Here is a 26,588-nt window from a genome sequence, read left to right as displayed (position 1 = left end):
TCTCTCTTTCCTTCTCTCTCTTTCCTTCTCTCTCTTTCCTTCTCTCTTTCTTAAATCGTTCACTATTTAGTTACAAGAATTCTTATACAGGGATATTCAGTTCCTACATTTGAGGATGTGGGGAGTTGTTACCTGTTCTCTATCCACATTCCTGATCTTTGTCGCCTGACTATCAAGTAACCTCCCTTTTGCTGAAAACCAGAGCAATGTTCTTCCCTTTTACCATAGCTCCCTTTTTTCCTTATACATTCCCCAACCCCTTTCCTGATTGCTTTAATGTTCATCAGGCAGTTCTCATCCCTCCACGTGGCAATTTAGCAGACATGGATTTGTTGGTTTGTCCTTTTCCCATTCCTCTTAAATGCTCCTGTCAACCCTTCCTTGCACCAAGTATTAACGTAATCTTGCAATACGTGGCGAGATTGATCGCAATAAGCTTTATTGTAATCTAATCCTGGTATTTGTGCACTTGTCATGGAGAAATTTCAAGCTTCTTTTTTATAATCCCTGTGCTCTTCATACCAAGTGACTCACTCCCTAATCCCTTTAATTTTTCACCATTGCCTTTTGGAAATTAACGACTTGGCTACCTGCTGTTGCTTATACTTCTTTGTAATTTAAACACTACTAGTCAACACTTGATCAAACACTTTTCCATAGCGTCCTCACTGTTCATCTCAACCAAGCCTAAAATAGAATTGCTTCTTGCTGGCTCTGAAGTTATTTGAAGGGGGAAAAAATCTATTTCCTATTACATCCAGGAAGGGCAGAGCACAAGTATTGCTGGTAACAGTAATCCTCCACTGCCATCTAGAAAATTGCAAAATGACATATTTCCCAGTATTATTTATCTTTCTAATAATTCCCAGAGATCTCTCATCTTGTCCGAATCCAACAGCAGCGATCTGCAACAACTTCCCAGAAAATAAGTGGTATTCAGAAGGATCTTGTAATTACCATTGTTTAATTTTTTTTAATCCTTATGAGCTATCGTGTACTTCACCTGCACTGCAGTTTTGCCATTACAGCTTTTATTTCTCTCTGATCGTATCCCTCAGTACTGTGCTCTAGCCAGAATGCTGATCGTATCACGCTCCTGTTATCACAGAAATAACCTGTTTCAAAGCTGGCACCAGCAGTTCCAGTCCCTCCAAACGTTAGGTGTCTGTCATTTGCCACAAGCAAGTTTTTCATCTTTTTTTTTTTTTCTTTTTTTTTTTTTCTCCTTACTTTCTCTTCTTCTTTCTGCTTTTCTTGTATCCTCCTTTTTCCTTTACACCTCTACTCTCTGCTCATTTCAACTGTTTTTCAGACCCTTTCCCATCTCATTTTGCTCTGTTTTCCCCCTCCCCATTTTAACTCTCTTTCATATCCTTCCCCATCTCATTTTGCTCTTTTTCCCCTCTTTCCTCTCACTATGAAACAGCTACCACGTCCTTATAAATCCACTCGTGCTTGTCTCTCTGCTTCAGGTTAGCCTGCAAGAGAGTCACAGGGAGCCACACTTTAAAGGCATTTAAGATGTTCTTAGTCCATAAAGTATGGGGTGCCCTCAAATACAGTGAATCTGTCTTTGCTAATGTCCTGGTACGTCTGTGAGAGTTAAACAATCGAGGTTCGGGGCTTGCGTGCACACTGGATTACTCCAAGCCTCTGCACATGATGACACTTGTTATCTCTGTCAGCCCTCTTTGACTGTTTTCCTTGTGTTCCTTAATCCTGCTGATTTTTACACCAAACTGCCCACTGCTGCAAGCGGAGGGAGGGATGCGCCCAGTCTGGGAAATGGGGGAGAGGGTGTCAGAGGGGGGAAATGCTGATGAGGGGGAAATGAGAAGAGGTTGGGAAGTGTTGCTGGGGGAGAGGAAAATTAAAAGTGTTTGTGGGGAGGTGGAATGGCCAAAGGTGGGGTGAGAAGGGCCACTTGGGCACTGCTCAGCTGCTGCTGGAGGTGGTACACTGGCCCAGATGAGCTCCAGATCTGTGCCATACTGCATTTCTGGGTGTCAGAGGAGGGAAGAAAAAGGACACGAAGCGAAGGGGGGCATGAATATGAAGGGAAGGACCTGGAAAGGGACTGAGAGCTATAAAAAGCAGAGAATAGGAAGGGAGGGTGGAAGTGGGGAACCTCTGAACCACTCACACTTCGTCCTCATAGCAGGAAGATGTTGTTCTCCTCCCCAGTCCCATTTGGTCCCTGCGGGATGCCAGCACCACCCTGATGTTGTCTGCCTGCACCCTACAAGCACTGCCTGGGCAAGGCTTTGGCACTTGTTCCCTGCACCAGCACAGGCAGTGCTGGCAACAGCAGCAAACTAACAGGGTCAGCTGCTGGCAAGCTGCTATAGGTAAAATCTGAAACAACAACAAAAAATTATATATGTAAGAAAAGGAAAATGAAGCAATGATGGGTCGGGCAATTAAGCTAAAAGCATTTGGGAGTGTAATCCAGCTCTCTCTATCAATAATTCAGGAGTCCGAGATCAGTCTAATTGATTGAACACCTTCCACGGTAGTCAGCCCCTAATAAGACAAATGAAATGTCTTTTTTATTGTCAAATCTCCATTCCACATTCAAGCAGGCAAAATCCTGCAGGGCTTTTCATTTGAGGAGCTTGGGTATTTTTTCTCTTGATGGAGATAAATAGAAGGCCAGCGTCTGTTTTTAAACGGCAGTAAATTAAGCTGGTCTGCTCCTGGGCTTTGCTCCTTTGGCTGTGGGTGGGCAGAGAGCTGTGCTGAACAGGATTCATGCGTAAAACTTGTGAGGGTCATCAGAGGTTGAATCCGGTTTGCAGAGAGCGTGTTATCACTCTGTAATGATCTGAATGCCTGGGACACTTGGCTTTTACAAACTCCAGCGGACTACAGATTTTACCCTAAAAAAAAAATCATCTTTACCCATCTTGTGACTCCTTTCATCTGAAGGACAACCACAGTAGGATTCCTGGTTTCCTAGTATCAGTGCTTACCTCGGGGGGCGGGGGGGCGGGGGGGGGGGAGGCTGGACTGGACAAACGTTTATTTTTTCCAATTTACAGGAGCAAACCGTGCCACAGGTTGTATAAAAACCGTTGGGTTGAACTGTTCTGTTCTGTAACCTTCATTCAAAATCATGTCAAACTCAGTGATTTGGGGGAACCTCTGTGATTACAAAGTAGGGCACGTTCATCAAATTTCCATTATTTTGTTTCCTATGAATCTTACACTGGGTGGCGGGGGAGATCTCCCCAGCAAGATGGAGCTTGTGGACACCAGCTCCAGAGCACTATGCGTGGACAATCAAAAGCTGATTTGGAGAAAAGGTGAAGCTTGAGTTGCTACTGATGAATATACAAGTCCCTATTCAAACAGTAAAAATCTGTGCGAGCAAGGCTTCTTTAAGCCCAGATACTCACCAGTTATGTTATTTGTGCATGCACAAAGGATCAGGGACTGGATTTTTAGCCAACGTAAATCAAAGTAGCTCCTCTGGGGCATTCTGCTGACTTACACAAGCTGGGGGTCCAGCCCTGGGGTGAGGGAGCAGCTCTTGTTATGATGTGTGCGAATGTGTTTAATTAGGAAAGACCGCAAGCTGTGTGCATGCTCTGGAGTCCCCATGGAGTTAACCTTTCTGCTGGCGCAGTAGAAGTTGTCTTCTAAGCAAACCCAAAGTCTGGGTATCTGGTAGTGATTTTTCTCTGAGTTTCATTCGCTGTTATTACATGAGTTTCTCCACGGCTTGCTAGGGAGGGAGGAAAGTGCCCCAAAACAGCTTCATTTTGCCTGTATTGCCTCTGAAATGTTATATAATGTGTTTGAATGCTTGAGCTAACTGGGATGTGGTTGTTTTAACTTCCTAATCTAATAACTTCATGATGTCTGTCTCCTCTTAGCTTTGCTCTAGCTTGACTGTGCAAATGCCATTTAATTGTGTTCTTGTGAAAACTAAAGGGCAGTAGCTTTGCCAAGGGTGGCTAATTTTATAATACATCATGCCAGAATTAATCCTGTCTGCAAAGATAAGGCTGATGGCTTATAGTTGGCAATTATGGTCATAGAACAACTATCGTGCAGGGCTGTTATAGGCTATGAAGTTCTCTTAACTACTGAGCATTGCCTAAGCAGGCAGGTGCTTGAAGTAGTCAAGAAACGAGAATGAGGAAGGGGAAGATGGGAATGAAAGAGAGGAGTGTGGGCAAGAGAGAGGAGGGAAACAGGAGAAAGAAAAAGAAGAGGAAGATAAAAAGTGAAAACAAGTAGAGGAAAGGCAAGAGAATGGCTTAACTGAGAAGAAGAGGAATGGATATAGCCAGCAAGAAGGGAGAGGGTGTGGAAAAGAAGTGTAGAAAGAAGCTGATGGGTGAAATAGGGCAGTGAATACAGAAGTATCTGAGATGCAGTGCAGCCAAAGATTTTTTTTTATTATTTTTTTCTTTTGAAAGGTATTTTCAGCTTCTCTGTCATTAGGCCATGTACCACCTATCCGCGTAGCAAGACAAGCAACTTCATTACCTATCAGATGTGCCAATATTTACTGGAGCCTTCTCCCACAGACAGGTTCTTTCAAGCTGAGAGCTGGTCCTCTGCAAAGATAAATAAAACACTGCCAGGTTTATAATTCTGCTGCTGCAACACAGCCAGGAGTCAGGAGATCATCAGGACCCAGAAACAGCTTCAGCCTCTGTGCGAGCACTCGAGGCTGGTGACAACAGCTCCATCACTCCACTTAGGGTTTTGCAAAGCAAATGAGACCCAGCAACAAATGAGGTCCCAAGTCTGGAAGTGCAGTTGCTACTTCAAAGACTAAAAAGCAACCAAGCAAGCAAATAAAAAACAGATATTGATTATGTATATTGATTTCAGGAAATGTGCAGCTGGGGGAACTTGACTTCCACAAAACCGTGCTCAGATCCTTACTGAAAGCCCAAACTTGAGCATGTGTCTGTAACTCCACTCACAAACAGGAATGGGAGTTGGTACCACACTGGAAATAGAAGGCATGCATGGGATGGCTGGTGCAATGAGGAGTCATTATGTCTTAGAGACAGGAGCTCTAGTGAACCCTCAGCAGGGCTGCTCCATAAATTCTGCAAGCTCCAAAACTTGGGTCTGAAGCTGAAACCAAACTTAAATGCCCACAGGAGTGGTTCTGGAGCATGCTACCCAGAGTTTTGTCCAAAACAGTTTTAAAATATCCTCCTAATGTTTTCTTTTGTTTGTTTGTTTGTTTTTTCACTTGATCACTTCAATAATCACTTTAATAATCCTCATTACATGGCCTTTTTGGTGGGGAGTGTCAAACTCTTGATCTTATCTGTATTCTTCATGACCAGGCCCTCTCCCTCTCTGGTATCCCTCTATTGGAAGGGCAGAGAGTAGTTCCCAGTGTCGGAGGAGAATTGTGAAGGGTCAGGGACCATCTCATGTTATTCCGTGCCATTTCTAGCCCCTGCCAGTCTGGGTTCTTGGACCACAATGGAGGTTCCCAGGTATAAAAGCTATTCAAATGGTGGCTGTGACTGCTCAGAAATACCATTTGAAGTTCTTGGTCAATCTAATTTCTTGAGCTACATTGCATGCAGGAATTCAGGGATGATATAGAATAAAAAATAGTTATGATACTAGAACAATATAGTAGGAAAGTGTTTTCAACCCTGCAAAAGAGAAGTGTTGAGGGGTACAGATTTGAAGAAGTTCATGGAAGTGGCTTCGCATTTTTTCCCACTCAGTTTGACGATTCCTGTTGGTTGCGAGTAGAAAACTGAGGTGATGGATTGCTCCGATCATGCTTAGTCAGGTGCATTAAATGGTGTCTCAGTCTACTGCCTCCTGTAATCTTGCTGCTCGCTGTGCTTATCAGGGCTGACATGGAAAAGGTAGATGTCTGTAAACAATAAAGAAATGAAAGGGGAGGTGAAAGATCTCAGACCGAGCTCAGCAAAAAGGTTTGCTGGGAACTGGAGATGTGTTGAGGAGGTTAAACTGAGCCACTTTTAGAATAACTAATTGCTATATGCCTGTCAGGTTCAAGACCCTGTGGTGCACATGAACCTCCTCCGGCTTTTCATGGGTCGTTTGTTGGAGACTTGCTTGCAGTATGTGGAAAGCTTCTTCTTAGCATCTGTTTAACATGGAGCTTAGCTCAAATGCTTGTCTTAAGTTAAACAAAAAACTTGTACTCAAGTTACAGCACTGTGAGTTCATGGTCACCAAGAAAGATTCGTCTATTTTCATCATATTATTCATATCATTCTATTAGTCTGTTTTCATCATATTTTGTGAGACAAAATAAGATCTCCTGGATTTTTTAGTATTGAGATGCAAAGACAGATAGGATCAGGATTCAGCACTTTTCAATTTTCAAATTTCAGAGTTCACGTCAGTGCTATCTCCAAGATCCATCTAAAATTATATGAAATACTAATCAAAGTCTGCACAAATGGAGCACAGAATTTCTGGGTTTCTGTGTCTAAGTTTGGGTTGTTGGTGTACAGGAAAATTTAATTAAAGCTGAATAGACTCAAAATGCTATGAAGGTGAAACTGTCTAATGCAAGACTAGAAGAGGCTGGTTTACTCATCCTGGGGGGGTGGGGAGGGGGAGTCTGTTGGGATATATCTGCTGTTAATCTATGGGAGCAGGGAAGACAGACTAGGAGGAGAGCTGTTCAAGTTAATGGCTTTGTTTTTATAAGAACAAACCACAAACAAATTTGGATTGGAAATAGGGAGACTTTCATCTGTAAGAGAAATGAGTTTAGGGTCAGCCTTATAGGCTGATTAGTGGAGTCAACATGCCTAACTGAGGTTGAGCTCCATCTGTTTAGGAAGGAGATTTTCACTGTATGTGAAATCAAGTTCTGGGTTTAGTATCTCTTGGTCTCAAGTTTGTAAAACACCTGATTGCTCTTACTTTCTGCTGGCTGGGACAGAATCCCATGAGAAATGGTTCTGTTTTCATCTTGGTCCAGCAGTCTACACTCCTTGTATGTTCTTGCTTAGCTTAGATAAATGTCACTATTAGGAAAAAAAAGGAAAAAAAAAAAAAAGGAAAAAAAAAAAAAAAGATGAGGTGACTTCCTATAAAAGTGCCAACCTAGAGAGTTAGGTTAGACCAGCATAGCTGCAGCAGAGTAATTATCCTGATACTGCAATCTAGAAGATCTTCATGTAGAAAAACCCAAACAATTCTGCAAAACTTTGACCTTCACATTTTAGCTCAGCCCTTTTATCTTCAAAGTGCAAGGATAAATGTGCCTTAAAGTTAGTACTGGGTCAATGGAAAACTGAATAGGATGGTAGAGTTGGGAAGTATATTTCCATTAATTTTTTGGTATCATCTTCCAAAAATGCTTTGTCAATAAGAGTAACTTTTTCCTTCACAGAAGTGTTATGGTTGAATTATTGCAGTTTTTGAAAGTTGATCAAAAGGACACACTTAAAATTTGTAGAAGAAAATTGAGACATCCCTTTTTACTTGTATTCTCAAACAGAAGTCTGTTTGGGGAATAAGAAAAAAAAAATCAAATAACCTTACATAGGTTACAATAAGCTCAATCCAAAGCATTTGAACAAAACGTGTTTTTTGTTTGTTTGTGTTTTTTTTTGTTTATTCTTTTTTTTTTTTCATTTAGAAATGCATGTATCACTTTGATTAAATCTGTTTATAAATCCAGTTGAATCACTGCTCGGTCTGTATGTGATGTAATGGGGGAAATTTGATGGACTTCACTTGCTTTGGCTGTCAGATCACTGAAGTCAAGTTTCAGCTACTAAAGCTGCTGGAAAATTAGAGTGTCTGCAGGGAAAATAGCCTTGGCCAAAAGTGCGGCCAGCCAGAGTCAGAATATGTGTTTGAGAGCTATTTTTTTTTTATTTTTTTATTTTTTTTTCAGAGAAGGGTACAATAAATGCTGTAAGTGATGTAAAGAAGTCTGTCATTCTAAAGTTCTAGAAGCAGGGAAGCTTGTGTCCATCCGGCTGGTCCCTTACCATGGCCAGAAACAAAGGGACAGAAAAAGAAAAGCAAAGAGGGAAGAAGAATTAGTGGTTCCACCAAGCTCAGCTGTTCTCCTGCCAAGATAGATACTACCCTGGAAGAAGTGCTTTTGCATCTGTATAACTTTGTCCAGATCAGAGTTTATATCACATTATCTTTGTTAATAAAAGTAGTGTCTCCTAACAGATTTGTTGGCATGTTTTTCAAAGGCGGACCAAAGCAGAGCACAGTAGGAATCCCTAACCTTTCCTTTAGATGCCCCTTTGCATGGGCGAAGCCCTGATTTCTTTCATAGCAGAAAGGACGGTCTGCTCAAAATACCATGTGCCTATTGCCTATTAATATTTTCTAAAAGTGTGAAAAATATCCCATTATTCTCCCACGTGGGAACAACCTGCAGCAGTCATGGCACAAAATAAAAACAAAACCAAAAAACAAAAACAAACAACAACAACAAAAAAACACAGACAAAAAAAAAAAAAAAAAAGGCAAACTCGTGGCAGGCTGCCTGTGCTCTTCTACATCTCTTCATTGCACAGAGGAGAGGAGAGTCGTAGAGACAAAATGCAATTGCTGCAGTGAAATCACAGCCAAACAGCTTCTCTAAGAGCCACCCCGTGTCTCTCGCAGGATGCAGTGTTTTACCAGACCAGCTCTGACAGCTACTGATGTCATGCTGATTTTCAAACAGAGCTCCGTGGGCTGCAGTGGATAATGACATCACAGGTACTGGGGAGGCGATTACTATGGCAGGAATGATTTGTCTCTGATATTTTGAGCTATTCTGCTGCTTTCTGGCCTTGGGAAGCATTTATTTAGCAGCATATTTTTGCTGAGATCCAGCTTCTGAAGCCCTGGCTATGTCAGACTGAGAGAACACTCAGGCATTCAGTAGGTCGTAGGTCTGAAAGATGACTTCTCTTTTAACCCCTTGAAGGCTCAGACTTGGCATGTTTTTAGTTTGAAAAGTACTAACCCTCAAAACAAAGAAAAATCAGAAATTTCTCATGCCCCTTTTTCATCAGAACAAAATGAAGAAGAAACCTGTTCGTTTTTGGCCTGTTCTTAAGACATAACCCCCTGTGCTTCTTCCTGATGTAGTTTTTCCAAACCCCGAGTGCTTTTTGTATCATCCTGCCAAACCTGCAGGTGGTGAGTCCTTTGTCCATCTCCCCTCATGGTGAGTTCGCAGACCATTGCCAACAAACTGGGAACAACCAAAATCTCAATTAAAGAAAACAATTAAAATTGCCTGATAATGTCATTTATAGAGGAGACTGAGGAAAAATTATATGCATTGCACTCACATAGGTGCAGTAGAAGGAGGGTTTGGAATTAAAGAAATGACAGCAGCAGGAAAAGTTTGCAGTGTTGGGTGGTCATTATGTTACAGTGATGGGCAGTCTTACAAACCCCAAGAGGACATTTGGCAATCCAGGGAACTGATAAATGGGCTGCTGTGGTCCTGTGTCTGTCAGGACTGCACACAGGTCTGGCATAGAGATCCTGAAAGTTTCTGGAGAACGGGAGGGATCTCAAAGAAGTGTAACCAAAAGGACCACATTAGGAGCTACTTCTGAAGAGACATTTAAAATGTGAACCCGGTTGTATGTTGTAAAACATCTGTTGTCTTCCTTGCTGCAGGACTGCCCCAAACAGCTCTGTTTATAGCTAATATTGGCTAAGGGATGAAGCTGTGACTGTCTCCAGGAAGCGTAAAGGAGTGAATAATGATGGGAAGAAATGGGGTGTGTTGGAATGAGGGTGATAAAAGAATGCTGTGATAAAAGATGGCATAGAAAAATACAGGCTGTATATCAAGAAAACCTTAATAGCTGGATGTGTTAGACAGGGGAATAATTTCCTAAGGGAGAGAGCAGAAACCCTGTTATTTCAATCATTTAAACAAAACTGGACAAAGCCCTGGAGAACATATTGTAGGGAACAATCATATGCTGGCCCTCGGGAATGGATAACATGACCTGATAAGTCTCTTCCTAGTCATTGCTACGATTCTGTTCAGATTGAGATCTTGTTCTGGGCATGATTTGTCTTGGGACTGGATGTGATGTGAGCCTCAGGTCAATCCTCAGACTGTTTCAGAGAACAAAATGGAGAGAGGGATGTGGAGAAAAGGCATGCAGGGGCAGTCAGAAATAGAGAGCATGAGTTGAGTGGGGAAATGTTGACTCAGAAATGCTACGGGTTTTGTGCAGTCACGTATCTCAGCACCAAATGGATATAAAACACACTCTGGTCTAGATACAGAAGTTTTATGCTGAGCTGGTGGTGTGCAAGCGCTAGAGAGCTTTTGGTACTTACCACATCATTTGGAACTTACCACAAAGCTCCCAAGATACACGAACCCAAAGAGTCACTGTCAACGTTCCTGTCCTTGGCTTAGGAGGTTTGTTTTTCTTCCTGTTAGGAGAATCCAGTTTACAGGCTGATCGGTCTTTCTGAGTCCCTGTGATGCACAAACGCTCTCCTCCTGGTCTGTCTGGCTGCTGATATGTACTGCTGTTGTTTTATGCAGATAACTAGCCAGGTTCAGCTGCAGTCTGAAGAACTGTCCACTGTTTTCCAGATGGAAATCCAGAACAGAGTTGCTGTTGGTTTTGGAAGGAATTGAGAAACGATGTAACAGAAACATGGCCCTAATCACTGCCAAATGTGTCCTAGTCTACTCTGCTCATGTCTAAGCAGTAAAAGTAGACATTGTCCAAGTTCAACAAGAGGAGGTTTCAGATGATGAGGTCTTCTGTGTCTACAGCATAAGATTGTTGGTGGCTTCATGTAGTCGGTTGAAAATATCCACTTTCATTCATTTACTGAACATTTTTTTTAGTGAAACGCTTTAAAGTACAAATTTTATACACACATACAAAAGTTTTACATGCAAAAGAAATAGAAGAACATCAAACCCAAACAAATGCAGAACTCTCAAATACTTTGTTGTTATTTTACGCAACATTTTTCAAGTTTTATCTTTTCCTGAGCACCAGAACTAGTGAAGACTGTTTTTTTGTGAACTCTAATATAATTCCCTGTTTTTTTTTTGAACCCTTATCTATATCCTTATCCTTGCAGGCAGATAGGTATCGATCTAATCACAAGGTATCTTATAAGATGATGGAGACATCCAATTTCTCCAGATCTCTCCAATGCCCATACTTATCACAACACTTTATAGGAACCCCAGCTCCTTCTTTCCTCTAATGGGCCAGACAAAGAGCTCATCACATTGCAGCTGAGTTTGCATATGTGTGTGTTGGGTTCTTGGGCCTTTTGTGTGTATTCACAGATTGGCCAGATGGCATGCCCAACAGAACAGATTACTATCAAGTTCACATTACAGCTTCTTCTAAGTGGTGGAAATTGATGAGCAGCTTCAAAGCTTTTGGGAAGGAAAGACAGATGGGCAGAGAAGTAGATACAGGTAGCTCATCATTATCAAGCTATGCGAATTAAACCAGTGCTATTCAGAAAAATAAAAGTTTCCTATGGCTTGGTTTAAACTTGTTGGCTTGCCTGTTCTCACAGTGGGTATCTGTGAGGGACACATGTTGTGACCAAATCCGTGCTTCCCCAGCAGGCAGAAGCTCTGAAGAGGGTGGAGCCGTGTTCTGTTGGGGTATGAGGTTTTGGGAGGAGTACAAAAGCTTTCCCAGGGTAAACAAAGAAGCCCTCAAAACTCTACAGCTATGGGGAGAGTGGGAATAGCCTGTCACTCACCTTGGATAGGCACACAACTGAATTACCAGCACTTCCAACTACTTCACCCCAATAATGTGTATAGATTTTTCCCCGTGTTGCCCCAGATAGGCATCCAGCAGGGCAGAGGAGAGGTCATCCCATATACATGCTGGTGGGCGAGTCCAGACAAGAGGAGGAAGAAGCCCCAGTCTAAGCAATGTGAGAACCTCTGACACAGTTCTCCAACATGTCCCATGGAGGTGACCTTACTGAGAGTCTTACTGACACTGGGACACGTTAGATGCCTTGATCCCCTAAGAATACAAGAGAATGCCTTTCAACAGGGGTACCTTCTTACGGGGCATGCCTGACTGCAAAGCATGTTATCCCCAGCTCAGCCCTGCCAACCCTGAAGTCCCAAGTCCTACCCTGAAGCCAAAATGAGGGAGGCAGTGCATGGCTGTGTTTCACACTAGATTGCAGGCTTTAGACCACTATAACTTAAGGTAGTCTGAGAAACATATTGCCTCCTAAGCTACACCCACAGGAGAACTACCCAGAAAACTGTCCCAGCTGCTGGCCTCAGTTGTTGCTCCATCATGTCTGCAAGAGTTCAGGGATATTGAGGGATATTGAGGGATATTCAGGGATATTCAGGGATATTGTCTGTCCTGACTCATGATGTGCAAGGGTCAGGGCTGGCCTCTCACCCACAAAAAGAGTGGCTTCAGCTGCCCCCTAACCTGCCAGGCACCAGATCACACAGCAAAAACATTTCTCCTCCTCCTCATTCCCTTGCTGGATACTGCGTGTGCATGTTGTTTGCCTGCCTATCCAGTCAGAGCTGCTTTTGAAGCTGTCTTCCCTGAATCATTTTGAAAGTTTGATTCCAAGATCGACAAGAAAAGACATCTGTGCTTGTGGTGGGGAGAATAAACAAGAGAAGCCTGCTGAGTCCTTGGATACCCAGAACAGATCTTCTGTAGGTCTCAATGCAATGTAAAGTAGTGTGTGTAACTTCCAAGGTGGCATAGCCTTAACTCTGCAGTCAGGACGTGGAAGCAGTCATAACACAACAAGAGGTGAGCTGAGGTGAAAGGCTGTGCCAGCCTTGCCAAGGAATTTCAGATTTTAGGTTGCACCTGGGGTTAGCACATCCTATTTCCTCCCACATGATGTCCATATCTTTGCAGCACAGGATGATATCATCCCATAGTGGCCTGTGTACCTGTAGGGAGCCATGCATTATGCTTTGACCTGACTTCAGAGACTGTCTTTTGTGCAGGATGGAAGGGGAACGCCATGCAGAACTAAGATTATGGAGGTGATGTGCTGAAGTGAGATTGACTGAAAAGGGAGAGAAAGAGAAAGGGAATCCTGGAGATGTTCAGGGAGAAAGCAGGCAGCAGTACTTATATGCCAGGAGGATGGTGTTAGTAACACAGCTGCTTTCATCCAGGTACACCAGCATCAGTGATTTGCTCTCAATTTCCTTGCAGGAGAATGTTTTTGTCCTCAGAAATGAGTTACCGGTAAGTACCAGTTAGTTAGATGAATTATCTCCCCAGTCCCTACTGTAGCATGAAGACAGTCTTGTTTCTTCTCCCTACTGCAAGCACAAGCACCAAATCCAGCAAAGAGCCAGATGCTTTTCTGTGGTAGTTTCCCTGACGCAGATGAATTTACGAAGTGAACATGTGACATCAGGAAGATGTTTTCATCTGAATTGTGCTTGCCCATCTGAGGAACAGGTGCCATTATCTTTTTTTTTTTGTTGTTATCTCATGTCCAGGGTTGCTGCCAGCATGAGTAAGAAAGGATTGAGTCATGGGGATGGAGTAGTTCATTTCTTTCTGGAGGCTGTTGACAAAGACAACCAGGCCCAAATGTCTGTCATGGGGATGAATAATGTGTAGATGAACGAATGGAGAAACCTACTCCTGAAAGAAATAAAATGTCCCTCACGAAGAACAGAGTGTTGTTTCAAGATTCAAGACATCTAAACCTTATGGCATGGAGAATGCCAGGAAGAGCTGAATACCTCTACAGCCTCGTGGTACTTGGCTGCAGTGGTCCCTACTTAGAGTTAACCTCCATGGGTAGACCAGGCATGGGCATTGCCTAGACAGTGATGGTTGGTCCAGGCTAAAGTCATGATGGGAACTGTGCTGATTTAACAGTGTGGATAATCATGGGTTGGTGCTGCAATCCATCCCTTTCCCCGGTTAATTTTCCAGAATAGGAACAGCTTTGCAGTCTTAGATGTGGTTACTGTGTAAATGCAACATACCAAAAATATTCAGGATTTTTCCCGGTAATGCTTTATCTTTGTTATGTATTCCCTTATTCTGGATAGTCTGAATCACTGAAATAGTATGGCGTTGTTTATGCAGACCCTTTTCACTCTAGAAGCAAAGAGAATTTGTTTTGGAGGACAAGACAGACTTTGGGGGCCTGTCTATACACTGCAGCTGAGCGTGGTGCAAAGATCACTGATGTAGATCTAAGCAAGCTGGTCTGCCCACATGAGGCTGTACAGTGCCAGAGATATTTGCTTAGCGCCTGAGTGCAAGCTAGCGAGACATGGCATTTGTGTTGGGAACGTCCATAAAATCATGAGTTAGTTAGAATGTCTATAATATCAAAGAAGGTTAGGAGGGAATGACTGTTCCTGGTTTCTTCCATAGGGGAGATTGGGCTTCAAGTGATAGTAGTGGGAGAGAAGTTCAAAATAAAGAAGTGATGGTGATTTTTTAAAAGAAGATATGGTTAATCTATGGACCTTCTTGCTACAGGGTGCTGCAGGTGCTGAAAGTTTATGTAGGTTCAAGGGCGAATGCCAAAGCTCATGTGAGAGAAATCCATTATCATGTGAGAGAAATCCATTACTCAAAACAGTGAAACCACATCTGGCCTAGGAAGTCCCTGAGCACCTGAAGATGAAGCTGGCTACTTGAATACTGGAGGGAAATGTCACATATACTCATACCATTCAAGGTCTGGAAAAAAAGGCAGATCCTCCACGCTCTGACCCTTTGAATCTCTTGCCTACAACTTCCTGCAGTTCTGTTAGATGTCTGTAGCACAGCTCTCCTGTAACTGTGGTGGACTGGTGCTCTGTACTCCAGAACTGGAATAACACTCTGAGGCATGACATTTCTTCATGCCAAACTATTCTTCTTCATGCCAAACCAGAGGAGTTCTGTCTTGAAAGTCAAAGGAACTGAGAGAGATATTAAAAGAGAAAGAGAATACTCATGACATCATTTCCAATCAAAGTGAAAGTTATTTAGACTGTCATTGACCATTCAAATGATATCTCATTGAATATTGGTCAAATCTGCCTGCTGTGGTCATATTACTGTATTGTGGGACCTGAGCAAACTGGATAGTATAGTGGAGTAGTACAGGGAGTGTTTACCTAGGGGTGACTCAATTTAAAGCTCTACATATATATTTTTTCCTGTTATTTCAGCCTCTTGGTTTGCTAGGGGATGCATTGCTTTACCTACTTTTAAAGGACTTCTGTTTAGTCTTTCTTCTTAGTCACCAAAAAGTGAGAAATACCAATGTCATGTTTAACCTCCATATTTCTCTTTAACTCAAACATTTGTTACGGTTCATATGGAGCCTTCTATTTATACTCTGGCAAAGGGCAGTGACATTCATGTGGAGGAAATTAGGCTGAATTTTGGAGGCTGAAGTCTGCTACCAAAGTAGTTACTTTTGCTTGTGCCTTTCCTTGACACAAGTAAAACCCAACTACTGGGAGGCTGACCTTATGCACTGTGGAGGGTTGTTTTCCAGGCATAATGGTTCTCTGTGCCCCTCTTCGTCTGGCAATTATTGACCTTCTCATTTTTCCCAGAGGTCCTTGTTGATGTTAAGAAGACAGTGTTTTGTTTTAAATTTGAGATTTACTGAATTTCAGAGAGCATGCACTGGTGGAGCTTGCTTTTCATATATTGTTCCGTGTATTATTGGACAGATTTTGTATGGCTAAATTAAAGGAGAATTTACTCTGTCTTTTGTGTATTTTGAAACCCTTCATTTTAGATTGCTGAAGGCAATGACTAAGGTGACTATTCCATAAAGCTGCATTGCACTGGAGAGATGTATTTCTCTGATTCCCTATACAGGAATCTATTTGCAAGGTCTTATTCCACCTTTATGAATAAAGTTATTTCTATTCCCAAGCTTCATGGTCAAAATATGGTAAAAGGCATGTACCTGATATTGTGGTAACTGAGTATGACACAGGGCAGAATAGAAATCTGAATTCCTGGATTTTTTTGTCTACTTATGTGAATTAGAGAAAAATTATAGCCTGCCTGTGTCTGTGCTTTGCTATCTGTAAAACAGGGATATGAGTGTAGTCCTATCTCATGAGAACTGAGTTTGAGTTAATTACAAAGTCGGTGACGAATCTTAGAAATTCAATTGTGAGATAGTGTCTAAGCATATAATATTAATGTTTTATAATCTCCATAAACTGTTTCTGTGGATATCTTTAGCAAGAGGGATATAATGATATCAAAAGAAGTCTTTTTTCACCCCAGCCCTTTTCTTTAGAACCCAAAGTGAAAGCTGTTTCCACCAACTGCCATCTCCGTAACCATCTGGAAAATCACATTTTCTGAAACTTTCCTTCTCTTTATCAGCTGTAACTAAAGCTATAAAATGGGAAGATGTCCCTGGTTTAATTAACACCCCTGTAGTTCAAAAGCTGATCTTAGTAATGAGAGGCAATTATAGCCTTTATTGAGGGACAGTCAGGTGGAACAAATCCAGCATCAGTCTATGGAAGACACTTCCCCTTGCAGGTAATTTGGAAACTGCTTTTTTTTTGGTAATAAACAGGGTACCTTCCTCAATAGAACAGGTGAATCTATTTGTTTTGTAACCTGAAAATAGCTTCCTTTTTTGATTTATGTATTTCCTTTTCAAACTAGTGCTTATATCCTATCCATTTGCCAATAGCGAGCATCTGAACTAAGGAAGAAAGTACATTTTTTTGAAGGGCATTCTTGCTGGTTCATTCATCTTACTTTCTTTGTCTTGTTGTTGCTTTTCTTTTTGAAGGTTGTCTGGTGTTCTAGCAAAACTGCAGACTTTGTGGTGTGCCCACGTCCTGAGGGTTTTGTGGAGTTCTGGTCTCTGCACCTCAACTTCAGACAGGCGAAAACTGAGGTCAGGGATACAGCTGGGGTTAGCTGAAGTCATCAGGCACTGGGGCAATGGGGCACTAACTGAAACAAGATCTGCTAAAAATTAAAAATACTTTCTTACACAGAAGAGAGTGCACTTCTGGAGTCTGTTGCCGCAGGAGGTCGGGGAGGTAGGTAGTGTCAAGGGGGTTCAAAAAAAGGATTTGGCAGCTTCAGATCAGCAGGTCCATAACCTGAGCCTAGCACTGATGTGCAGAGCTGGGGCAGCATGAGGGGAAAGGTCTGCACAGAGTGGTCAAGCTTACCTGGTCTGGCTCAGCAGTATCTCAGGTGAAGTCTGGCCTCCAGCTTCTGGTCTATAGTGGTGTGGGTCTGCTGTATGTCCTGCATTTCCTTCACTGACCCGATATAAATATCCTACGAACTTGGGTCTCAAATGGTGTTAGATGCCTCTACCTGAATTTAAGCCTTCAGTGACTACAATGCAGGCACCTTGAATTGGTGCTGGTCACTGAAGGTGAAGCTCTACTCATTATTAAGGTGCCCACATTTGGCTGTTTCCATGTAGTTGTCTACCTGTGCAGTAGATGTCTAAATTCTTCTGTAGTCAGCAGATGTCTAGTCAGTCTAACAGGGACCTAGTAAATACAGCCAGTGGAGCAGCCAGTACTGTCATTTCAGCTCAACATAAGGTAGACAGATGCTGGAATGGCAGTTAAATAACTCGCTACTGCCGGTTTTCATTAAATCTTTGTTGACTATAAAGGGAGCTTGGACACGTAGCACACATGTAGATACCTAGATTTATGCATATTAATCTTGAACTGAGGTCAGTCCTGAGACTTCTGTTATAATCACTGCAGAGAAATATGTGGCTCCTGAGAATAACTTAGTGATCTGTTTTAGATATTGAGGTGTAGATGGGATGTACTGCACTTGAAAAGTGCATATTTCTATTAATTGACTTTAATGGGAACCTAGATAGTGCTACCCACACGGGGAATGCATATCATGTCCAGTTGACTTGCAGACATCCTATTTTGGAGACTTTGGTACTGTCACTAGCAATCTTAGCTGTAAGAAATGTAGATTTCTAAAGCAGTGTGATGTGAAAAATTGAAATTAACATTTTGAAATAGAAACCCCTACACTTGTTGTTTGACTTAGGATGAAGATTTAGCTGTGATTTTACTTTCTGTAAGCTATGCTATGAAACATGCTACATCCTCTGTCCTGAATTAGTTTAGCATCGTGGCAAAAGTGTCTTTCCCAGCCTGGGTGAAAAAGCTGTTAAACTGTAAGAGAAGCTGGTAAGTTCTTTACTCTTGAGTAATTAAAGTTACAGCAGGTATTAAACCCCTAAAATCCCATGGTGTTCCAGCCGTGAGTGGCTTTCAGAAGGGTGCCTATGGGAAAGGTTTGTTCTGTAAAAAAGACAATTTTAAAAAGACTTCCATTGATCACTGTTTCTGTGGATGTTGTTAACTCCTTGTTGCCAGCAGACACAGAATTTAGATGCCATCTGTGTACTCTGGTTTTGGGATAGGGCTACACCAACTCCTCTCTTTAAAATGTTGTGAAGGAGGCCACCTACTTCCAAAGTTTTCAATACCTCAGGTAATGCAGGATGGACATGAAATTTCTTCAGCAAATGAAGGCAATGTTTAGGAGTTTGCAGCTATTTGAAGTAATATGGATTGCTCGTTCTTTTGTCTCTCTTAGTCCTGTGTGTGCAATTCAGTTGTTTTGTTGTATTTGCTTCAAATACAGGATGTGAGTGAGGAGATAGGAAGATCCTGTGACTGCAATGTCCTCGTAGCCATTGGAGCCTTGGATCCGGCCGCAGCTCTGAAGTCACCACGATTCACGTGGCCTGTGTGGAAAGAGAGCTGTGGTAACCACCTGCCTTGCTGACTCTCCTGTCTTTTCGTTCCCCCTCCCAGGTTACGGACATGCTGCCCCAGGAACGGACGCGGGGAAGGCCTTTTGCATGTTCTACGCTGTCCTGGGGATCCCACTGACACTCGTCATGTTCCAGAGCTTGGGCGAGCGCATGAACACCTTCGTCAAGTACCTCTTGAAACGCATCAAAAAGTGCTGTGGGATGAGGAGCACTGAGGTCTCCATGGAAAACATGGTCACTGTGGGTTTCTTCTCCTGCATGGGGACACTCTGCATTGGAGCAGCAGCCTTTTCACAGTATGAGGAATGGAGCTTTTTCCATGCTTACTATTACTGCTTTATAACATTGACTACGATAGGTTTTGGAGACTATGTGGCCCTGCAGACCAAAGGGGCCCTTCAAAAGAAGCCTCTCTATGTGGCTTTTAGCTTTATGTACATTCTAGTGGGGTTGACAGTCATTGGGGCATTTCTAAATCTGGTTGTTCTCAGGTTCTTAACCATGAACAGCGAGGACGAGAGGCGGGATGCCGAGGAACGGGCGTCCCTGGCAGGGAACCGCAACAGCATGATTATCCACATCCAAGAGGACTCCCAGCATGGTCGGCCGCGGTACAAGGCCGAAGTAACAGACCTTCAGTCAGTTTGTTCCTGCATGTGTTACAGGTCCCACGAGTACACCAGCCGGGTGGTGTCCCACCAAAATTCGTTCAGCTCAAAGCTGAACCCCCAGTACTTTCACTCCATCTCTTACAAGATAGAGGAGATCTCGCCAAGCACATTAAAAAACAGCCTTTTCCCATCTCCTGTCAGCTCCATCTCACCTGGGTTGCACAGCTTTACAGATAACCACAGGCTGATGAGAAGGCGAAAGTCCATTTAAAGTGATTTGTCTTCTTTTGCTTTCCTTGTTTTCCCCAGTTCCTCTCTGTTGTTTTTTTTTTTTTTGTTGTTGTTGTTGTTTTTGTTTTGTTTTGTTGTTTTCCTTGAGTGAGACGGAGCGAGGCCGAAGGGAGTAGAGAAAGCCAGTCCTCCTCTGAGACTCAGCTCTTGAGCATGAAGCATGGATTATTACTGTTCCAGCAAAGTATGCCTTACATTACCCCCTCGGTGGATGTCAGAGGATTCAAGGTGACGTGAAGTTGGTACCAAATCCAAAGTTGCACACACAGCTGGGAGCCTTCATGTGCCACTGGCACTCCTGACCTAATAAACTATTTTCCTCACGAGCAGGTTGCAGCGTGCGTGCTTGCGTGCGTGTTGGGTGCGTGTGGGTGGGTGTGTGCGCGTGCAATTCCACAACTAGTGCCATGTGACAAAATTAAAGCATCAGGTATTATTATTTTTTTCCCTTGAGGCAATTGTGTTCCAGCCTGCTTTTAACTTTTTAGATTGCTTCCAAAAAGAACGGGGAGGCGGGGAGGGGAGCCAATTTGTTTCCTTTTTTTGCCAAGACAAGCATGCGCCATAAGCAGTCAATATACCAGGTGTATCATGATAAATTTTTTTAATGCTAGATTTTAGATTGTATTAACATTACAAAAAGGCAGGAAACGATGGATCATTTTAGCTTGCCAGTTCAAAATTAAAAAAAAATAAAATAAAGCATGCACTTTGTAAAACTGGTATGCATAATAAAAACACAAGAAAAACTAGCAATGGAATTAATAATCAAAAGCAAGTAATCCTGTTGATTTAACAATATTTACTTTCATCATTTGAAACTGTTCCAACAATTTGCAAGTGGATTTTTTTTAAGAGCAATTGGGAGAATTGTTGGAACTAGAGAGTGTATTTTGTTGTTTTTACTTTATTTATAAAAAATGTTATTTTATTATTATTTTATTGTGCAGCAATTACCTGCATGAATAGGAATTATATTTTTTTTGAATGCTTGGATTAGGATGGGTATAAATAGGTGGATGTATATTTTTTCTTATATAATAGTGACAGGGCATTCCTTGTTTTAAATAAAAAAAAAAATAAAGATGATTGTCTCTAAATGCTTTTGATTTGTAAATAATGGAAAGCCTTTGTTGGTCTCAGGAAGAATTCAAGGGACAGTATCTTGTGTTTGGCTCACTGGGAACTTGTGAGATTAGATGTGATATTGCTTTTTTGCTAGGCAGAAAGGCAAAATGCATTTAGCAGTAATGGACAAAAGCAGTTTTACTCCAGTGATTAGAGGGTAACACTGGGAGTGATTGCATTGGCAAGCTGTAGTAGATGATGTTGAGACCAAGCTGTAGAGTTGTTCCTTGGAAATTGTCCTTTGCTCAGTTGTTCATCCGGACCAAACAGACTTTACAGAACCAAATTAGAGGCCTAATCCAGCTCCCTTTTAAGACAATAGGAATTTTCAATGATTACATGAGATTTAGTGTTTTGGGAGATTTATCTTTGATTTGACGAGAGTAGGACTGGGAGTTTTATAAACCTGCACCATTGTATCTGATTTAATCCTATCTTTTAAATTGCCTTCCATGTTAATTCGCCATACAAAACCCATTTTTTCTTTTGGCACTAATCACTTTCTACTGATTCTACCATTTTGTGCTTTCATTGTAAAAGCAATAATCCTCCTTTTTTATATAGATATTTTTAAGTAGATGGTCTGTTTTCACACAAACTCCAGCTCTAAGCTGTGTGCTGATGGATGTTAATACACTATCAAAGAGGCATCTATAAAGAGCATTAATAGGGAGAAAGAAGGAATGTCCTTCCTTCTCCGTTCTCCTTGTGTTTAAATTACTAGCTATATCAAATATCTTCATGTTCTCCCTAATTTTGATATTTGTATTTCAACGACTAAATGAAAAGCAAGGATCCATAACTTTGACTTCCTTATGCAACTTCTTTTGGGATTTTACATTGCTGTGGCATGCAAAACTCAGTTAAAATGAACGAAAAATTAACTTATACTTCTTAACGAGGATAGATGAGATGGACTTTTTCAGCCTAATATGTGGGTATAACATCCTTCACCATAGTAAGAGAGCAAGCTGGGTGCATTAATGATGTGCTGCTGTTACCATGTCCTAAGGCAAATGCTGATGGCAAAAAGTGTTGAAGCAAGCATACCTAGAAAAGCAGTTTCAGGATGTATTAAACAACCCCTGTGAAAGCTACCTAGACACTGGTTTCTGGAGGGTTGCCCATAGGGTTCACCGTGCTGTCAAAATTCACTTTCATAGTGCCATTGCTGATGGCATCCCAGAACTGCAAATAATTGTAGTTTTTGTTTGTTTGTTTTGTTTTGTTTTGTTTTCCTGCTAGGGAGATAAGAAAAAATATGTACATGTCTGTATCATGTTCAAGTGCTGGGTATATTTGACACTGGGGTAAAGCAGGAAAAATCTGGGTTTTTCAGGAGGGTGAAATTCTATCTGCCTATTAAAGATGAACTTTTGTAACAGGACTTTGAGCCAAAACTTTGAACAGTTTTGTGAAAAACAAAGTTGTATTTTAAAAAGCATTGGTTAGCTTTTTTTTTTCTTTCTTTCTTTCTTTTTTTTTTTTCTTTAGAAAAGGGGAAAATTCTATTTCTGCTGCATATAAAATAATTTTGAATGTTCTATAAATCTTGTTGAACTCCAGAAATTCAAAGCTGTTACATGTTCTAGCTGATTTGTTACTTAATTTCCCATCTGGAACCATAAATGAAGTTAAACAAAGGATAAATCTTAGCACAGGGGGTATTTTAACCAGGGGGACAACTTACCTAGGGGGTCATAGGTTGTCTGCCACTTAATGTTTGCATTAAAACTCAATGGCTTTCTAAAAACTCTAGTTTAGCTTAGTCAAAGTTTATGGATTTTGTTGAAGAATCTACGTGTGTTTATACAATGGAGCCAGAGTAGATGTTTGTAGTGTTACTTTTGAGTCTAAAAGATGTAGGGAGTTTGTATATTGGAAAGCATTTTGGAAAATATATTTGCATTCCTTAGGATTAAAAATTATTTTAATTTATTTTTACCTTCTGTCTGAAGAACTCAAAATTCGGTCCAGTCTATATTTTTGGTGCACATAAGATTTTAAAGTGGCAAGGCATTTCCTTTGCAAGCCTCCATTTGTTCAGACACTTGTATGAGCTCCTGCAGGACTTTTCTTTGTGAGCAACCACAAATACAAGAATTGTGTGCACGCATCAGTAAACCAAGCAAAATATGCTAAAAATGCTTATCTCTTGTTGTGTTTGTGATTCTTGACTGATGCACAAATATTGACTTGAGCTGTCTGTAACTGGAACATGCAGTATCTTGAAAGAGTAGCCTTTGTCCAAGGTTAATCCCGGCTTTTCACTAAAACATGTAAAATCAGTCAGTTAAAGTTGAGCTGATTTTTGTCTGCTCCATCTCTGGCTACTTATGGCCCTACCAACTTTCTTCTTACAATGCCACTTTTCACAGCATATTTTCTTTGGTACATTACTATTTTATTCTACTTAAAATATTAGTTCTTTAAGAACAGCTTTTCTTGCTTTCTACTCACTCTTTCGAAATACAGCTATTTTCTTGAAATTTTGAGCTTGAAGCAGGTAGTAGTGGTGCCAGTTATGATAATACATTCTAATATCCAAAATACCTAACCTATATTTCCATAGCACAGAGACTTTTGCTATCACTTTTTGATGCACTCTCATTCCCCAGAGTCTCATTTCCCCTATTATTAAGCATTCAAAATAATAATAATAAATCAGATTAATCTATTTATGTCACACTAATGTGCTGTTCATCAAAACAACGCAAATTTAGCTCCCTGCTGTCGACTTTGATTATATAACAACCCCATTATCCTATCATATTTCATATTATCATCAAAGGAAAAAATCAGTTTGATCAGTGAAGCACCAAAATAGCTTTGACTAAGCATACTGTGATTTGCAAACGAAAGAGGAAACAATAGAGCCACACAGGCACAACTCTTCTTGCTCTTCTTTACTGCATAAAGAAGATCACAACTGATCTAACTGGGGCTGCTTTGCCCCAGTACATATTTGTGCTCTACAAGGATGAAGGGGACATCTTTGGAAGGGGTGTCTGGATGTTACATGATGATGTCTGGATGAAGGATTCCAAATACATTCCTGGTTGTTAATGAATGGAAAAGATGAACAGTGATCCTCAGCAATAGACCTCAGTTTGGACTCCTCTGTAATAGCTTATTAGAACAACATTAGCAACATTAGAAAAAAAAGGGGGGGAAATGACTAAGTTAATCTACTGTAATATCTACTGTAATGTAGGTGGTTTCATTAGCTTCCTATGCTTCGATCGAAGAAATGCCAGGGCAGCAATCAAGATTATTGCAAATTCAACTTGAGCAAGGTAATTTCATGTTTTCCGTGATAAATTTGAAGGTTTTTGATGTGGAAAAAGGCCTCGTTTGTTGCTAAAAGCTTTAAAAAGAGCGGTCAGTGGAACCAGGATGGAGAAGGGAAATGTTCCAGAATGATTTGGTGTGTGCAGACCAGCGGGCAGGGGCTTGGGTGGAAGTAGCTTTCTGTTGAAGTTTATGTCCTCATTTAGCTTTATGTAATATTCCTGTTAATATTAGGATCCAATTAAGACAGTCATTTAAAATCTTTATGAGGAAGCCAGACCAGAGAAACGTGCTGGAGTGTGTCCATTACAGTAATGTTATGGACTTTTTAATGCATATTTCAACAAGACACTGTTATTGACTGGAATATTGCACAAATTACAATGAGAATCACACCACTACTACTTTCATCAACCAGAAGTGCATAACGCTCACAGAATTGAAAAAGAAATATTGCCTTTCTAACCAGCCTGCCTGTCATCTAACTTTAATATCAAACTTTATTTTGGGAACTTCAGCAAGATAAACCATATGAAAAGGATTAGACATATAATGATGCACCAAAATAAAAATAAATAGAATAATGACATTGGACACAGAGAAATTGATTACAGATGGAAGGCACTCTGGGACTCTTACGCTAGTTAATCTGAGCTCAGAGAATGAATTATAGCCATGAAAACTGACGGGAACCTTTGCCAAAATGCAGTTTGCAATTATTTAAGATGTAGATAATGAACATGGCAGCAGAACTTTCACCCGAATAAGTAGTAGCAAGGCAAAAAAAAAAAATGTTCTCAACAGGAAGAGTACTTAATGTTATTTCCAGTTGAAACCACAGTGAGGTGATACTGAAGACTGTTGTGCTTTTATCTGGGTAGAATTAGTCTGGGAGATGCTCTCTGCTCAGATATGGTTTTTGCTTAGCCTTATTAGCCTGAGCATTATCAACAATTGATAACTCTTGATAACTGTCAACAATTATCTTGCTGACAGTTCCCCACACCCATTTCCCAACCCATATCTGAGCATGTCAGGAACTGGAGAGCTGATGTGCTGTTTTGGGTGATCACAGCGAAGTGCTCAGGACAGTGAAACGGAGCTCAACGGAGGTGTTTTGACTCCTGCAGACCCCCTGGAGATACATGTGATTTAAAGGTGTTGTGCAGCTCTGCACTGACAGTATTTCAGCGGTTACTGCTGATGAGATTCGTGGTGCTCCTGATTCTCCAGTTAGGTTTTTGCTGCTGTCTTTGTTGAAACCAAGACATTATTCAGCCCGCCCATCCTGGCCCTATGTCTTTGATTTCTTTGGAAATTTTTCAGTGATTGTTCTCAGTTTTTGCTTTTCCCTAGGGGGCTTCTGCAACCCCTCTGATTGATTCTCAGTCAAACAGTATTGTTCTTTGCACCAATTTCCAAGTCATGTACATGTACACAGCAGTATTCCTTTGGGGGAAAGTCCAACACAAAGCTTTAAATTAAGGAGCTTTCAGCATTTGCGTCTTCTTTACACTGCGAGATCCACAAAGTTACTCCTTGTGCACAGTGGAGAATGCAGACATGGTGAATGCATAATGGCTGGGTTTGCTCATGTCCTTGGTGGATGTTGCAGCTGCTGAGCTGACTCTTGCTGGACTATTCTCTGGAATTGGTGGCTTTATATTGCTGTGAATTGGTAAGCTACAGAGAAATCAAAGTGCTGAGGGCTATTTTTTTTTTTCTCACACACTTTTCCAGTATGGTAACCTAACTGATTTGGGTACAAAACAAGGAGTTCAGACTTACACATCACTGAAATTAGAATGTGAGCCTCTATTTACTCTTAGATATCACATCTGTATCTTCAACTAGTGCTTGCCATGAACAAATTTTCCTAAACTTAATGGTGAGAGTAGAAAGACCTGAAGACAGCAGTCAACATGTATAACTTATGTGACTGTGTTTTTCTTTATGGAATCCAGGCAACCAAAGCTGTCTGCTAATTTTAGGCTGGAAATATTATCTCTGGGGCCTTCAGCCTTCAATTTCCTCTCCTTTTGTGAATATTGTAATTAAGAAATATCCCAGAGCCTTCCCTCACCTTACCTTCTGGCCGTGTAAGGGTTGCTGCCATATATTAATACAACAGATCAGAAGGAAAGAAAAGAAAAAAGAGAGAAAAGAGAGATTAATGTTGCAATTTTATTGGCAATTAATATTCACAGTTCCAAGCTCTGTCATGTTTTAGTTCACTTTGAGAAATGCAGAGCAAACAGCAGCATGATAACATTTATCATATCTGGCTAATTCACAAGTGAAGCCAGCAAATATAATAATTGAAACTATGCTCTATAATGCATCTTCTTCATGCATGAGTTCTGATACCGCTAGCCTGGCTTTGATTCATCGTTTATCTGGTCTGTGGAACAGCTTGCAGTAATTGCTCTATCCTGAGCACTACACTTGAGGCTAGAAGAAAGAACCATTGCACAGACAGTGGCCCTCCGGCTTCCTCCATACGCCCTCCCCATCCTC

At 41.3% G+C, this 26,588-nt stretch overlaps 1 protein-coding gene across 1 annotated transcript in view; it reads left to right on the top strand.

Moving 5' to 3' along the window:
• KCNK9 (potassium two pore domain channel subfamily K member 9) overlaps positions 1–23,936 on the top strand; it is an 89,498-nt gene extending 65,562 nt beyond the window's left edge. The window contains exon 2 of the mRNA XM_035319325.1: positions 18,791–23,936. Within this exon, the coding sequence (XP_035175216.1) occupies positions 18,791–19,632 (842 nt within the window). The 3' untranslated portion in view covers positions 19,633–23,936. The remainder of the gene's footprint in view (positions 1–18,790) is intronic.
• Positions 23,937–26,588: the final 2,652 nt, after the last annotated feature.

The sequence above is a fragment of the Oxyura jamaicensis genome, chromosome 2 (genome assembly GCF_011077185.1).
Source record: "Oxyura jamaicensis isolate SHBP4307 breed ruddy duck chromosome 2, BPBGC_Ojam_1.0, whole genome shotgun sequence".
Classification (NCBI taxonomy): domain Eukaryota; kingdom Metazoa; phylum Chordata; class Aves; order Anseriformes; family Anatidae; genus Oxyura; species Oxyura jamaicensis.
Note: the sequence above shows the minus strand (reverse complement) of the source record. Positions and strands in the feature narration are given on the sequence as shown.